The 17515-nt window shown below is 38.3% G+C and overlaps 1 protein-coding gene across 1 annotated transcript in view; it reads right to left on the bottom strand.

Annotated features, from left to right (window-relative positions):
- The window catches only part of SYNE2 (spectrin repeat containing nuclear envelope protein 2), a 323992-nt gene that overhangs the window by 82328 nt on the left and 224149 nt on the right, over positions 1–17515 (bottom strand). The window contains 11 exon segments of the mRNA XM_018054080.1: positions 5302–5475; positions 6819–7019; positions 7400–7519; positions 8339–8440; positions 9619–9828; positions 9955–10107; positions 11514–11645; positions 13099–13240; positions 13394–13515; positions 14055–14183; positions 15202–15384. Coding sequence (XP_017909569.1) covers positions 5302–5475; positions 6819–7019; positions 7400–7519; positions 8339–8440; positions 9619–9828; positions 9955–10107; positions 11514–11645; positions 13099–13240; positions 13394–13515; positions 14055–14183; positions 15202–15384 — 1668 coding nt within the window.

Raw genomic sequence — 17515 nt, forward strand, 5'->3', positions numbered from 1 at the left:
ATTTGCATTTCTCTGATGATGAGTGATGTTGAGCATCTTTTCATGTGTATGTTAGCCATCTGTATGTCTTCTTTGGAGAAATGTCTGTTTAGTTCTTTGGCCCATTTTTTGATTGGGTCATTTACTTTTCTGGAATTGAGCTACAGGAGTTGCGTGTATATTTTTGAGTTAGTTGTTTGTCAGTTGCTTTGTTTGCTCTTATTTTCTCCCATTCTGAAGGCTGTCTTTTCACCTTGTTTATAGTTTCCTTCGTTGTGCAAAAGCTTTTAAGTTTAATTAGGTCCCATTTGTTTATTTTTACTTTTATTTTCAATATTCTGGGAGATGAGTCATAGAGGATCCTGCTGTGATTTATGTCGGAGAGTGTTTTGCCTGTGTCTTCCTCTAGGAGTTTTATAGTTTCTGGCCTTATGTTTAGACCTTTAACCCATTTTGAGTTTATTTTTGTGTATGGTGTTGTAAAGTGTTCTAGTTTCATTTTTTTTAAAGTCGTTGGCCAGTTTTCCCAGCACTACTTGTTAAAGAGATTGTCTTTAGTCCATTGTATATTCTTGCCTCCTTTGTCGAAGATAAGGTGTCCATAGGTGCATGTATTTATCTCTGGACTTTCTATTTTGTCCCATTGATCTATATTTCTGTCTTTGTGCCAGTACCATACTGTCTTGATGATTGTGGCTTTGTAGTAGAGCCTGAAGTCAGGCAGGTTGATTCCTCCAGTTCCATTCTTCTTTCTTAAGATTGCTTTGGCTATTCGAGGTTTTTTGTATTTTCATACAAATTGTGAAATTATTTGATCTAGTTCTGTGAAAAATACTGTTGGTAGCTTGATAGGGATTGCATTGAATCTATAGACTGCTTTGGGTAGTATACTCATTTTCACTATATTGATTCTGCCAATTCATGAACATGGTATATTTCTCCATCTATTTGTGTCCTCTTTGATTTGTTTCACCAGTGTTTTATAGTTTTCTATATATAGGTCTTTTGTTTCTTTAGGGAGATATATTCCTAAGTATTTTATTCTTTTCGTTGCAATGGTGAATGGAATTGTTTCCTTAATTTCTCTTTCTGTTTTCTCATTGTTAGTGTATAGGAATGCAAGGGATTTCTGTGTATTGATTTTATATCCTGCAACTTTACTATATTCATTAATTAGCCCTAGTAATTTTATGGTGGAATCTTTAGGGTTTTCTATGTAGAGGATCATGTTGTCTGCAAACAGTGAGAGTTTTACTTCTTCTTTTCCAATCTGGATTCCTTTTATTTCTTTTTCTGCTGATTGCTATGGCCAAAACTTCCAAAACTATGTTGAATAGTAGTGTTGAGAGTGGGCACCCTTGTCTTGTTCCTGACTTTAGGGGAAATGCTTTCAATTTTTCACCATTGAGGATAATGTTTGCTGTGGGTTTTTCATATATAGCTTTTATTATGTTGAGGTATGTTCCTTCTATTTTTGCTTTCTGGAGGGTTTTTATCATAATGGATGTTGATATCTGTCAAAGGCTTTCTCTGCATCTATTGAGATAATCATATGGTTTTTATTTTTCAATTTGTTAATGTGGTGTATTACATTGATTGATTTGCAGATATTGAAGAATCCTTGCATCCCTGGGATAAAACCCACTTGGTCATGATGTATGATCGTTTTAATATGTTGTTGGATTTTGTTTGCTAGAATTTTGTTAGGGATTTTTGCATCTATGTTCATCAGTGATATTGGCCTGTAGTTTTCTTTTTTTGTGTGGAATCTTTGTCAGGTTTTGGTATTAGGGTGATGGTGGCCTCATAGAATGAGTTTGGAAGTTTACCTCCCTCTGCAATTTTCTGGAAGAGTTTGAGTAGGATAGGTGTTAGCTCTTCTCTAAATTTTTGGTAGAATTCAGCTGTGAAGCTATCTGGTCCTCAGCTTTTGTTTGCTGGAAGATTTCTGATAACAGTTTCAATTTCCGTGCTTGTGATGGGTCTCTGAAGATTTTCCATTTCTTCCTGGTTCAGTTTTGGAAAGTTGTACTTTTCTAAGAATTTGTCCATTTCATCCACGTTGTCCATTTTATTGGCATAGAGTTGCTGATAGTAGTCTCTTATGATCCTTTGTATTTCTGTGTTGTCTGTTGTGAACTCTCCATTTTCATTTGTAATTTTGTTGATTTGATTTTTCTCCCTTTGTTTCTTGATGAGTCTGGCTAATGGTTTGTCAATTTTATTTAACTTCTCAAAGAACCAGCTTTTGGCTTTGCTGATTTTTGCTATGGTCTCTTTTGTTTCTTTTGCATTTATTTCTGCCCTTTTAAGATTTCTTTCCTTCTACTAACCCTGGGATTCTTCATTTCTTCCTTTTCTAGTTGCTTTAGGGGTAGAGTTAGGTTATTTGACTTTTTTCTTATTTCTTGAGGTGAGCCTGTATTGCTATGAACCTTCTCCTTAGCACTGCTTTTACAGTGTCCCATAGGCTTTGGGTTGTTGTGTTTTCATTTTCATTCATTTCTATGCATATTTTGATTTCTTTTGTGATTTCTTCTGTGATTTGTTGGTTATTCAGCAGCGTGTTGTTCAGCCTCCATATGTTGGAATTTTTAATAGTTTTTCCCCAGTAATTGACATCTAATCTTACTGCATTGTGGTCAGAAAAGATGCTTGGAATGATTTCAATTTTTTTGAATTTACCAAGGCTAGATTTATGGCCCAGGATGTGATCTATCCTGGAGAAGGTTCCGTGAGCACTTGAGAAAAAGGTGAAATTCATTGTTTTGTGGTGAAATGTCCTATAGATATCAAGTCAGTCTAACTGGTGTATTGTATCATTTAAAGTTTGTGTTCTCTTGTTAATTTTCTGTTTAGTTGATCTATCCACAGGTGTGCGTGGGTTATTAAAGTCTCCCACTATTATTGTGTTATTAATTTCCCCTTTCATGCTTGTTAGCATTTGTCTTACATATTGTGGTGTTCCTATTTTGGGTGCATATATATTTATAATTGTTATATCTTCTTCTTGGATTGATCCTTTGATCATTATGTAGTGTCCTTCTTTGTCTCTTTTCACAGCCTTTGTTTTAAAGTCCACTTTATCTGATATGAGTATTGCTACTCCTGCTTTCTTTTGGTCTCTGTTTGCGTGGAATATCTTTTTCCAGCCCTTCACTTTCAGTCTGTATGTGTCCCTTGTTTTGAGGTGGGTCTCTTGTAGACAATATATATAGGGGTCTTGTTTTTGTATCCATTCAGCCAGTCTTTGTCTTTTGGTTGGGGCATTCAACCCATTTACATTTAAGGTAATTATTGATAAGTATGATCCTGTTGCCATTTACTTTATTGTTTTGGGTTCAAGTTTATACACCCTTTCTGTGTTTCCTGTCTAGAGAAGATCCTTTAGCATTTGTTGGAGAGCTGGTTTGGTGGTGCTGAATTCTCTCAGCTTTTGCTTGTCTGTAAAGCTTTTGATTTCTCCTTCATATTTGAATGAGATCCTTGCTGGGTACAGTAATCTGGGCTGTAGGTTATTTTCTTTCATCACTTTAAGTATGTCTTACCATTCCCTTCTGGACTGAAGAGTTTCTATTGAAAGATCAGCTGTTATCCTTATAGGAATCCCCTTGTGTGTTATTTGTTGTTTTTCCGTTGCTGCTTTTAATATTTGTTCTTTGTGTTTGATCTTTGTTAATTTGATTAATATGTGTCTTGGGGTGTTTCGCCTTGGGTTTATCCTGTTTGAGACTCTCTGGGTTTCTTGGATTTGGGTGACTATTTCCTTCCCCATTTTAGGGAAGTTTTTAACTATTATCTCCTCAAGTATTTTCTCATGGCCTTTCTTTCTGTCTTCTTCTTCTGGGACTCCTATGATTCGAATGTTGGGGTGTTTACCATTGTCCCAGAGGTCTCTGAGGTTGTCCTCATTTCTTTTAATTCTTTTTTCCTCTTTGTTTCATTTATTTCTACCATTCTATTTTCTACCTCACTAATCCTATCTTCTGCCTCTGTTATTCTACTGTTGGTTCCCTCCAGAGTGTTTTCTATCTCATTTATTGCATTATTCATTATACACTGACTCTTTTTTATTTCTTCGAGGTCCTTGTTAAACATTTCTTGCATCTTCTCGATCTTTGTCTCCAGGCTATTTATCTGTGATTCCATTTTGTTTTCAAGATTTTGGATCATTATTCAGAATTCTTTATCAGGTAGATTCTCTATCTCCTCCTCTTTGGTTTGGTGGGCATTTATCCTGTTCCTTTACCTGCTGGGTATTTCTCTGCTTTTTCATCTTGTTTATATTGCTGTGTTTGGGGTGGCCTTTCCATATTCTGGCAGTTTGTGGTTCCTCTTTTTGTCGAGTTTCCTCACTGCGGGTGGGGTTGGACGTGTGGCTTGTCAAGGTTTCCTGGTTAGGGAAGCTTGCTTCGGTGTTCTGGTGGATGGAGCTGGATTTCTTCTCTCTGGAGTGCACTCAAGTGTCCAATAATGAGTTTTGAGATGTCAATAGGTTTGGTGTGACTTTGGGCAGCCTGTATATTGAAGCTCAGGGCTATGTTCCTGTGCTGCTGGAGAATTTGCACGGTGTGTCTTTCTTTGGAGCTTGTTGGCCCTTGGGTGGTGCTTGGTTTCAGTGTAGGTATGGAGGCATTTGATGAGCTCCTATTGATTAATGTTCCCTGGAGTCAGGAGTTCTTTGGTGTTCTCAGGATTTGGACTTAAGTCTCCTGCCTCTGGTTTTCGTATTCTTACAGTAGCCTCAAGACTTCTCCATCTCCTTTTGAAGACAATGGGCTGTCTTTTTGGGTGCCTGATGTCCTCTGCCAGCATTCAGAAGTTGTTTTGTGGAATTTTCTCAGCGTTCAAATGTTCTTTCAATGAAGTTGTGGAGGAGAAAGTGGTCTCCCCATCCTATTCCTCCACCATCTTAGGACTGCCTCCCTTAACTTTTTTCTTTGAATCAGGGCAGAACTGGCATAAATATACTTCAGCAACAGAACATCTGGGCTTGTCCTCTTCAGGATGCAGTTTCAGATCACTGATGTTTCATGAATGATCTCATTCAAGACCTCAAAGTGCTTCCCATTTTGTTTATTTGTACACAGCCCTTGAAGGCAGAAAGATGCTGTGCCATCCCTAACTGACGTATAGGAAATCTCAGCTAATATTCCACTGGGGGAGCAGCAGTAGGAGCTGGAACAGGATACATGTTCCTCATTGCTGGTTCTCACTTAACTACTGCTTAGTAATAACCAGATACTTGCTTTCGAACCTAGAGGTGGTGGTTGAAAATCCAGAATTCCTGGCTTAAGTACAAAATGTATGAAAGCCACATACCTGCAGTAAACTCTGTAGCTTTATTCCATATTGATGTGACTTTTCTTCTAGCAATTTAACTTCTTTGACTTGTTCTGCCCCAAATGTTTCTTTCTTTTGCATTAAAGAAGGAAGCATTTTGTTGGAATATGTTTGGATCAAGAGCATGTCAGCAACAAGCTTCTGGAAAAAAAGCTGTGAAATGAGATGTTGACATTTATTTATTTTTACACTGTGAAAAGCCTTAAAATTCAAGTTTTTTCAACATGTTATACTGTCATATTTACTTTCTACTCTGAAATTCCAGGACAGCCATGTAGAGTCCAAATCATGAGAAAACAAACCAAAAATTGCCTATGTATCCATGTCATCAAGTACTAATGGAATTTTAACAAATCACAATGAAAAATTACCCCTGGTAATATTTTCCCCCAAACTATCAATATTAAAGGGCCAATATTATTAATTAGGCAATTAAAATTTCCAGTGAGATCTTCCTATATCAGAAATTCCAAGTTTTCAGAAACTTTTTTAAAAAAATTTTTACCAAAATGTAGATGCTGATTTGGCTGATTGGTTTCAAGACAATAAATTGGATGAATAGACATGTGAGCCCAAGAGATTCACATCCCATATTCGATAGCCAGGGGGTTTCTAAACTTTGGTTCTAACTTCTACTCAATACAATGGTTAAATAAAGGAAATTTCTTGATGCGGGTCTGTTGGGATTCTGGTTGGTCAAAGCTCCTAGAATAGCACTTTAAGACCTTTAAAGAGAAAGGCTTTCCTTCACATGGTTCACCGTTTATAGCCAGCTGCCCCCTCTAATTATTTTGAGGGGCCTCTTATTAGGTGAATCCCTTTTCTTATTCCCTGAAAGGGATTCATAAAAGGGTCTACAATAAGCTTTAAGACATTCTATATATTAGTTAATATATTTTTTCCTCTTTCCCTCCATTCTTTATACAATATTTACCTTTGGATTTTTCTTAAAGTCTACTTATCAAAAACCTGGACTTCAGCTTGTTGAAGGCAGGAACTGTACCCTACACATTTATTATCAGCACTTAAATTACTGCATATCTCTTGTTGGTTATCATGAGGTTTTGTTTAATGAAATGAATGGAAAACAAAAGGATTTACTGTAGCATTACACTACATATACATTTGTAATTTATTTATTTCTTTTGATTTCAATTCTCAGTAAGGCCTTTCCTAACCTCCTGAATTCAACTCCCTCTATTAAATGCTCTTAAAGTATGTATCCCAATTTCAATGTTAAATTTGTTTGAATCGCTCCTTGACAAAAATGTCTTCTCAATCAACTAAAAGCTCCATAAATGTTAAGAATTATGTCTATTTTCACCCACAATTATATTCTAGAGTTTAGCAGAGTTCCTGGTACATGGTGTAAGACATGTTTGTTTAAAGAATAAAGGAATGATGTATATTTCACCAAGGAAGGACATGTATGTTCTCTGTTCTCATTCAGAATAACTTACAGTCTATGAAAAGGTGTTCTGACCCATGTGTCTTACCTTGTGATTTTGTATTTGAGCCTGCAGGGCAACTTTACTTTTGGTTTGTTGTAAGTGGTCATGAGCAAGCTTTTCCTTTCCGATATGCACCAGTTCCACCATGCCTTGCAACAAAGCATCTTGCTGGCTCTCAGTGATGAAAGGGCAGCTGAGTTCTGTGTACCTGGCTCTCAGGAGTCCCCACGTACTGTCAAGAACATCCTGAAAAGAAAGAACAGGTGTGCACAAACATTTCCACCCAACCATGAAAATAACCCAAATAAAGAACATATTTAAATTTCCATGGAGAGCTTCCCAGGTGGCTTTGTGGTAAAGATTCCACCTGCCAATGCTGGAGATGCAGGAGATGTGGGGCCTGGGTCAGGAAGATCCCCTGGAGAAGGGAATGGCAACCCACTCATATTCTTGCCTGGGAAATCCCTTGGACAGAAGAGACTGGTGGCCCACAGTCCATGGGGTCACAAAGAGTTGGACAAGACTGAATGAGCACACAGTGCATAAATTTCCTTGCTAGAAGAAAAATGCCTAACTTTTTATAATCATGGTAATTTATAGATTGAATATTTTCTGCTCAGACATACCTCTAATTTGTAAACCTCCTGGAGTAGAACATAAGGTAAATGAAGCCTCTCGCCTTCCTCTCTTAGTTTTGCCACTCGGCTCTCAGAGTTCTGCAGCTCCACTGTATATGCATCCATTTTCTAAAGAGAGAGACAACACACACAAAAAAGCTGTTTAATAAGTCAGGAGTATACACAGTCACTTAAAAAGAATTAAACGATATAGAAAAGAACTAAGGGAAAAATGACAGTGCCACTTCTCCATCCTCTCCAGTTCTCCCCAAAGATCCACAGTTGATGGTCTATCTCTAATGTATTCAAAGCATGTACTGAGAAGAGGTATACATTCATATCCTGAAATGCACTGGATTGCACATGTCATTGGATTCTACAGTTTGCACGCCTTACTTATCAGCTCCTCAGCATTTAGTCACAGCAGTACAAACTAATCTACAGCCTTTTAAACAGACACAGTAAGGCTGCTCACTGCTTTAGTAACAGTCGGTTCAAAATGGACTTTTGGGCTATTTAGGGTCTTTTAATTCAAGCAGTGCTGCCAGGTCTCTCCTCAAATATTCATATACATATTTATCTTTATGCACTTGTCTTATTTCTTTAGGATAAGTACAAACCCAGAATGTAGAACTGTGGCCTGAACACACTAGGTCAATTGACACTTGCTGTATAAGTGAATGGAGCTGCTGGATGAAGAGCATTTAGATTTATAATTTTGATATATAGCCAAATGATCTCTAGATGTTGGGAGCAGTCAGCACCCCTCCCAAGAGGATGAGGGTCTCATTTCTCAACAACCTTCCCAACACTGCACAGACTTGTGTTTTAGGGAGTGATTCACAAGCACAGGAAACTTATGGTGCTTGTGCAGACTTATGGAGTCTTTTATGCAGGAGACTCTCTGGTTCAAGGTTAAGTCAGTTTGAATGATTTTCACTTGATTACCTGAAGCTGTTCATCAATAGTCTGGCCACTAATTTCATTCAAAGATTGTTGCAAAGATGTCTTATTCTTAACAAGTTGATCATATAATCGTTTTATTTCATTCTGTATAAAAAGATAAATGGAGAAAAGTGAGAATCTCATTTAGAGCTTTGGAACCTTTTAAAAAATTTAGCTGTCCTTTAATTTCTGAGCTATCAGAAATTTGAAACATATGTCAAAATAGGGGAAGCCCTGCATTATCATCATCCATCAGCCTTAGCAATTACTGATGACTTGTAGCTGGTCGTCACTCTTCTGCCCCATCCCCTGAGCTTTCTTGACTGCACCTGACTTCCCTTCCCTCAGATTATTTGAAGCAAGTCCAAGATATCATATTATTAGTATGTATCTCTACATGACAAAGATTCCTCCCTTTAAAAATATCACAATAATAATTCCTTAGCATTATTAACTACCCAGGCAAGGTTCACATTTCCCTAATTGCCTATATTTTCTCCTTTTGGTTTGCTTGAATTGGGATCTAAATAAGGTCCAGTAGGTGCAGTGGATTCATGTGTCTTAAATCCCTCATAATCTGCTGGCCCCCTGCCCATCTCTCCTTTTTGTTTCTGAGATCTTTTTGTGCGTGTGGGGAGGGAGGCAGTGGTAGAAAAAAAACGGGCTACCTGTCCTGTACAGCTTGCCACTGCCGGTATATGGCTGACTGCACTCCCTTCGCACCACTTAGCATTTTCTTCCCTTGTGTCTATATGACTTGGATTCTAGAGACTTGATCAGACTCAGGTTTGATTTTACAGTGAAGACTCCTTCCTAAGTAGTGGTGTGTTTCATTTCCTTTTCATTAGACAATTTCTAGCAGCTTCCTAACTAGTCCAGCTGCCTCAAGTCTCTGTTCGAATCCTCATTAGACAATTGCCAGCTGGATCTATCAGAAACGTATACGGACTGTAATACCTTTGTTCAAAAACTTTAATAGCTCCTCCTTATCTGGGAATCCTCCCAGGTGACACTTTTAGTGGTTGAATGTCATACAGGAAAAAAGCATTACTTTAGCTCAACCTAACAAATTCATACCTGAGATTTTGGAAAGGAGCTCGCTTTCAAATGGTCTCCAGCCATGAGCAGCTGAACTAACTTAAAGACCTTCATAGAAAGAGTCTCACTGCTTTCTTTAGCAATTCCCATTTGTGAATGCCTCTGGGTAGAGGAACGAATGAAGATCGGAGGTCCGTTCTGTCACCTAACACTATGCCAAAGCAGCCCAGTGCCCAGACTCGTACCTGATAACTGCGGGTATAGTCGAGGCCAGCTTTCAGAGCCTTGCTTCTAGAGGCAGCTCTGGCCTGGGTGTGCTCCAGGTAGACTTGGAGGTTATCAAAACAGTCAAGGAACTGGCTGGCATTCTTGCCAGGCTGAGTCATGGCTTTTGAAAGATCATTCTTCTTGTCACTCATAGCTAAGTAAAGTTTTTTCAACTCAAGAGCCAGTGTCTGCAAAGTGGAGAGAAAGAAAGACACCGTGAACAAGTTCTGACCTTAAGAGAGGTTTCAGTTCTGGCTAACCAGTGGGCTGCCTGCAGTGACAGCCAACACACATGCTTGATGGATGCTCCCTACCTCATAGTGCACCTGCTGGGTACCAACATCCCCTCTGAAGAGCCCAGGTGTCTGCAGCATCTCCTCCACGCTGCCCAGGCACTGGACGAGGGTCTGAAACAGTTCGAATAATTTCTTATCCAGATTCTTGTACGTTTCTTCTGACATGTTTTCCTGAATCAAGAGAAGAAAAGGAAAAACAGAAATCACTAAGATTCTTTGCCTTCCTAAGCATATTTTCCCTGGTTTCCATTATAGTTTACCATTCATGTTATGTTTTTTAAAAATAATTAGTCATTTCAAATACTTTGTGAACTAGCTAGCAGAATAAATAAATAAAATTAAGATGTTAATTCTGAGAGAAACAAGTTTAAGAAACTCAGTGTTAGGTATTGAGTTGACTACTGAATAGAATTAAAAGGTAAATCGAAAGATGGACCTCTTTAGTGGGGCCATCCAGCTGGAAGTGTGAAAGTGAAAGTGTTAGTCACTCAGTCATGTTCAACTCTTTGTGACCCATGGACGATAGCCCACCAGGCTCCTCTCTTCATGGAATTCTCCAGGCAAGAACACTGGAGCGGGTTGCCATTTCCATCTCCAGGGGATCTTCCTGACCCAGGGATCGAACCTGGGTCTCCTGCCTTGCAGGCAGATTCTTTACTGTCAGAGCCACCAGGGAAGTGTGGTCCCAGATAAATTGTACTACCTCTCTTCCCACTGTTCTCTGTCTCCCATATCTTAACGTAGGAGAAAGTGGGTTAATGACACCAAGGATGGCCTGAAGAAAGAAGTCAAGAAACTTGAAGGGGTTCATTAGAAAGAGGAACAGTATCTTAAAGACAGGGATGGTACAGCATGGTGACTGTAAGTAAATTAGGAGCCTGCCAAACCTATTAATCACCCAGTGTGGGCTGTTTCCTACTGTTTTCTTTGATGGATACCTAAGCTATCCGGCACACCATCTCAGTGTTAAGCCTACTCAAGGTTGGAAACCCTGTTGCTACTCCCTCCCTCCACCTCTCCTCAGCCTTGCAATCCCAGAGCCCCACTGCAGACAGTATTAATAGATCATGATCCTTGTTCCTGCCAATCCTAGACTCAGGTTTAGAAGCCTCTGTATGTGGAGTTCTATGTAGCCACTACCAAATTTACCAGAGTCAGTAACAGAGATAAATTCTATTTGCAATTCTAGGACTCCTTCAATCGTACATCCTATTATTTGTTCAGTAAGGAAAATTATGGGCTTCCCAGCTGGGTCAGTGGTAAAGAATTTGCCCGCCAATGCTGGAGATGCAGGAGACGCAGGTTCGATCTCTAGGTCGGGAAGACTCCCTGGAGGAGGAAACGGCAACCCACTCCAGTATTCTTGTCTGAGAAATCCCATGAATAGAGGAGCCTGATGGGCTATAGTCCATGAGCAAGAGTTCGACATAACCTAGTGACTGTGCACACTCCTTGGATGCTGGCTCTGAGGGTAAGTTGAAGAATCCACCAAAGAAGATTATGACCAATTTACAGTATCACATTTCCCTTTATTTTTGTTATTGCAATGAGGAATATATATAATAGGCAGCTGCTACCTGTGCCTGAAGATTATTTGCTTCTTGACGCAGGTCTTCAAGCTGGGTGGTGTAAGTTTTCAGTTCTTCGGTTGTTGGGTATCTAAAGTTATACACAGTCACACTGGGTAGAACACTCATATTTGTGGTAACCTACATTTGAAAAAGGGAAATACTATTATGAAAAGTTTGAGATCCTATTAATGTAAAACATCAAAAATGCCTTAACATGCTATCTTCTGAATTTATCTTCTTGGTAAGTATTTTTGTCTATCTTGTCATTTAAAAGAAAAAAGTGATTTAATTAAAATTTAAATATTTTGGACAGCTTTGAAAAGTCATGACAGACTTTACTTAGACACTTGAGGGTCCATTTAGATTTTTAAAAAAAAGGGAAAAGAAACGATAATTTGAAAAATAGGGTAAATCCACTAATCTTTCAATCTGTAGCCATGCTACTGGACTTCCACGGTTAGCTCTTTCTTTCCCTGTTTACTGGCATACTCCTGGCACACAGCCAACCCTTAAATAGTATACAGTAACCTCCAGGGGCAGATCTGCATCTTGATTTGTTATTGAAAAGCCAAATTAGTACTGAAAATGAGCTGCGACTTCAGAAGGGGGAATGACTCAGAGTTAATTTCTTTGCTAAATTGGAAAACTAACATATAAAGGAACAGGATGGGGTGGTAGATGGACTCTGCTGGGGTGGGAGGGTGGAGAAAGAGGGATGGTATTCTATTCTGGAAAAAGAACCACATACATGTTATAGCGTGTATGACAAGGGGAAACCAAGCCTAAAGTCCTCCCAATGAATTCAATTCAACTTTAATTGGTCAAATAAGGTTCTTCACAGAATAGAAGAGAACTGAAAAAGTTCCCACCACACTGGGGAATTGGGAAACCACTGGTAACCATTGCCTGGGTAGTTTGATTGCAAAACAGAAGGCACAAGCTTGACTGCTGGGAGCAACGGTGCTATTCTGTTCATGGGCTCTCTGTTTAGAGAGACACGCATCAGTAGCTGGCACAGTAAGACAAACATCATAATGGCAAAGATCAGGTATGCTAAGGTGTGTTGGTGAGAATACCTATAGACGGGTGCCATCGGCATAGGGACCAGCACACTGCAGATTTCAAATAATCTCTTTATGAATGAATGACACTCATATAGCACTATATCATTTTAAAGTGTTTTCTTTAAAATATATATTATTCATTCCTTTATTCATTCAATATATAGTAACCAAGATTTTACGATGCTCCAGTTTCTGCTCCAGGCACTCACATGTGAACCAGGCAGACACAATCTTTCTTCTCATGCTATCTAATGGGGAATACAGACAAACAAGCGGGTGTATAGTTTAGTAACAGCTATGAGCGAGGAAGCCCATGGTGCTACAGAAGCAAAAAGGGAAGTGCAGATTTCCAGAAAGATGAAAAGAGGATAGCCAAGCATGAAAATCTATCTGGCATCTTTGCTTTCTGAAAATAAATAAATCGCTTTCTGGAAATAATGCAGAACACACACGTGTGTTTAATGAATGCTTGTTGGCTTTTCGAAGGTAAACACGTTTATTTACACTGTGTGTACATACACACTGACCTGGGGCTGTACAAGCTGAGAGAGAGGGAGCCTTATTTTTGATGAGAGTTCATGGTGTAAATATTGCCACTTATCTCCACTTTGGCCCTGGGTTGACAAGATCAAGTCTGGAGCATCATTTTTGGGGCTAGATGTCTTACTGCTTTTAAAGGAAAACAAAAGGCGAAAAGAATAATCAATGTAAAAAAATTATATTACATCCAGACAGTGTTTTATAAGTAATATAAAAAAGAAACATTCTTAATTCTCCCAACTACAAAACTACTGAATGTCCAATTCTTTAAAAATATTTTACCTTGCAGATGATGTCTGAGTTGTATCTTTATCATGCTGGCAATACTGGGGCCATGTTTTGTTAGCATTAAATTCTATGAATTTGATTAAATCTTTCTGTTCCATTGGTTTTAACTCCAAAACCTATAATTGAATAAGATTCAAATGGTCCAATCAATCAAGGTTTTCATTTAGTACACAAGGGTTTCTTCTGTTGAGATCATCAGGTTTGAAACCACTTCCTAAATCATTATTTACTATCTCTTGTTCTTGTTAATATTTATTTTTCAAAACTTATTCAAAATATTTAGACAACAACCAAGCATTTTTTAACATAATACTACACACAAGGAAAATCACCCCAAAAATACAAACACATTTTGAAATGGGGAAAGAAGTGCTGCAGTTGCAGAGGTATATACCTGCTTGGTTTAAGATGCATGTTAACAAAGCAGCCAAGTTCAAGTGTCCTCAATGGTAGCAGATGAAAGCAAAGCAGATACTGCAGCAAATGCTCAAAACTCAGACCTGCTGTACATACAGGAACACCTACACATCACACTTTCTATTCAGTCATGTAAGAAAACACTCCAGTGGCCTTTCAGTATTTCTTATAGCTCAATGGGAAATTCCATATAGAAAACTTTATTCTTGTCCTTATATCTATTGGGGGCTGAAAATACCTGTTGCTGCTGGAAATCTTTTTGTCTACTGAATTGCGGCCTTTCAGTAACAACAGATTCAAATTCAGAAAGGTTATCTGGTTGGAGAACTTTCTGACGCTCTGAAGATTTCTTTAGTGTGGTAGAATGCTGCAAAACATTTTATGATGGCAGACTATTTAAAATGGTGATCCATTTCAATTCTAATAATGTGACTACACAATGGAAAAGTTTCATATGAAGTAAATGACTGTATTTTATTAATTACAATAATTACATACTATAATTTAATGTACTTATTTCATAACAACTTCAAAAACCACTATATTTAATAAGTGGTCATTTTATTATTTCCTCAGTTTAATTCATCCAATGAATTACTAAAAGCCAGAAAATCTATTGCCCTTTTTTCTTGAGAACAAAGTGAAATAAATATCAAAAACGGACATAGTATTAAGCTTATGAACTCAAATTTCCCCTATGTCTGAAACATAAGCAGATTTTTTAAGAGAGAGAACATATTAGGATAAAAGGGGTTCCATACAGCCTGTATATCTGCAGCCAATCTTATTTCTGTAAATAGAAGTCCTTTAAGTAGAAACCACCATCTCATTAAGAATGGCTGTGAATTTTACATAGTAAGATTCTACTCATAGGATGCACATTTGCACTTATATACACAGAATGCTTTTAAAAGTCATAAGAATACTTTAACTACATGATACTTTGATCAGTATATATAAATATTTGTAAATGGAAAACAAAAGTACCTGTGAAACAGGTTTTTGCGTTTCTGATGTTAAATTTTAAGCATGTCTATAAAGGCTTCATTTTTCTAGCCAACCATGATTTCACAGTTCCTTTCAAATATGAAGTTCCTTTAGAATTTATGAAGAAAAGTTGCATAGCCAACAACCAACCCAGTCAAACCAACCCTAATCAAAGCAACACGATCACTAACAACAACCTAGATGAGAAAACTACACAGCAAAATGAAACCAATGACAAAAGCCAGGGAGCCCATCCCTTAAAGTTTTAAGAGGCACAATTCTTTTTCACTTACTGTAATTCCTCTGTAGTTGTTTCCTTCCCTGCACCCAGAGTCCCTTCCTGATAGATATGCCTGTATTTACATATACATACACATCCACACATAGTCATATTTTACCTGGTCCTCACTGTATTTCTCCTGAAGCATCATTTGGACTTTTTCCAAATTGCATTTCACAGTTTTCAGTTTCAAGGAAAGTGCTTCAGCCTCCTGTTGAGTGGCTCCACTGTCTCCCAGGCCCTGATCTTTGCAGTTCTCTAACAGAGAGGCCACCTTGTGCTCAATCTCTGTTAGCATAGCCTAGGAAATAAAATCATTTCATTAATCATAGTTTTGGTCTCAAACAAGCGTTACACTCCAAAATAAGTTAGATTCACTGTCTCTACACCTAAGTGTATATAAGAAGTTCCAGAAACACAGGTTGATAGGGACTTTGTGGGGGGAGGAAAAAAAACAACTTCCACGTAATTCCTATGTGTTTCAGTACGGGTTCAGCCAAACCAACTCCAAATTGGGTGTGAATAAATAAACTAAATTGGTTATATCACAATCTAAAACCAGTGATGCTATATTCCCCTTAGAAAACAGAGCTGAACACATCCAGTACAGCATAGTGGTTAGGACCACAGATACTAGAACTAGAACCTCATAGCTGGGAAAATCTGGGCACTTTACGTTGCATGGGTGTACCTCTAGTTATCTTTAAGATGGGGATAATAACAGAACTTACCTCCGGGGTCACACTGGGAAGCTAGAGTTAAATCCATATACTCTGGCCAGTGCTTGATACGTAGTCTGTGCCTACTATTATTACTTCCCACCTTATTCCTAAACTTTTTCTGTTGCAATCCAAGTGTTGAGTAGTAATTTTAAAAAATACTTCCACAGAACCCTTGGAAAATTCTTTCCTTTGCTCTTTTCTTGTCTTTCTCAAGCCAAATAAGCTCCCCAAATATCAGAAGATGATTACAGGAAGACATAACTTGGAACCTAAAATACTTAGTCATTGATACCACTGGTCAACTTAACACCAGTGTCTAAAAATAAATCAGGAGGATGAAGTAAGTTTCCCAGTAAGTCATCATCATTGTTTTCCTCCTCAAGAGATCAAGTTTGCTCTCTCCTTGAGCTATGGGGCCGCAAAAGTCATGCCAGCTGGCTGGGCACACGAGTGTAGCAGCAGCAGAATGTAGAATCAGACACATTCTAACACTGGGATTGCTTGTGCTAAAGTCATGTGTGCTAAGAACAAGTTCAATTCTTTGAGAGAAACTTAAACCCTTAAAACAAATTTTCAATAACATAGTTATAATTTCTCATCCCAGTAAACTACTTATATCCTTGCATAAGACTCTTTTAAGCTTAAACAATATGTACTTATAGATTTTAAAGTGGCTGAGAGCAAAGTGTACTATAATTTTGTGCTTTTTGTCCACTTAGCTATTTTATGTATACATTTTCATGGGTCTACATATATATGTTTCATGATATCTATTTTAATAGCTGCATATTAGTACTCTATGATTCTCTTTATCTCCTTATTGTTAAGCCTTTAAACTGTTTCCGGTGCTTCATTTTTGTAATCACTGCAGCCATAAATATTCTTCTCCTTTTAGGGTTACTTTCAGAAGATAAATTTAAAGTAATGGGATTAATAGGTCAAAGAAGATGGACATTTTATCTGCTAACAGCTGACTTCCCCAAATGCTGAACCAATCAGGCAGACATCAGTGGATCTATTTCTTCAGAGTTTTCCTGGATGATATAATTTTTGTCAAGATAATGTAGGAAGAAAACAACAGCTGTTTTGACTCATGCATCTTTAATAATCAAGGCTGCACATTTCTTCTCAATATTAAGTTACGGAATATAATTTTTTCTTGACTGATCTGTTTGTTCCTGTCCTTGGATATTTCCCCTCTGGGAACTTAATGTTTTTACAGAGCACTGTAAGGCTTTTTATGTTTCAGTGTTAAAGTCTATATGCCATGGTGTTATATAGATGAGCCAGAGATGGCCTGTGTATATGGATCTATATGTTGTTTATTTCTTCACAGCAGAAATATTAGTTCATATTTCACCAGTGCCAGACTCAAAACTGGACCCCCCACATCTAGTCATGGTTAAGACAAACTCTGGAGCTCTAAAGACTCCAGCCTCTGCTTCCTTCAGATTCTCTGACATTATCTTGACACACAGCCCCTCTGGTTTCTCTAACCCCTAGGAGTTCCCTTGTCTCCGCCCCTTCTGGGTGGTGGCTCCACCTCCACTCCTTGCCAAAGCCTCTAGAAGGTCTGGCAGGAGACTTCCCAGTCCCTCCAGACCCCACCTAAACACTGCCCAAGTAATGCTCACTGCGCGTGACTGCAACCTTGTGGTCATGTCTTTTCCTTGAGCAGCCCCCACATTTTTAAATTCACAAGAGGTCCAA

The sequence above is a fragment of the Capra hircus genome, chromosome 10 (assembly GCF_001704415.2).
Source record: "Capra hircus breed San Clemente chromosome 10, ASM170441v1, whole genome shotgun sequence".
In the NCBI taxonomy this organism is placed as follows: Eukaryota; Metazoa; Chordata; class Mammalia; order Artiodactyla; family Bovidae; genus Capra; species Capra hircus.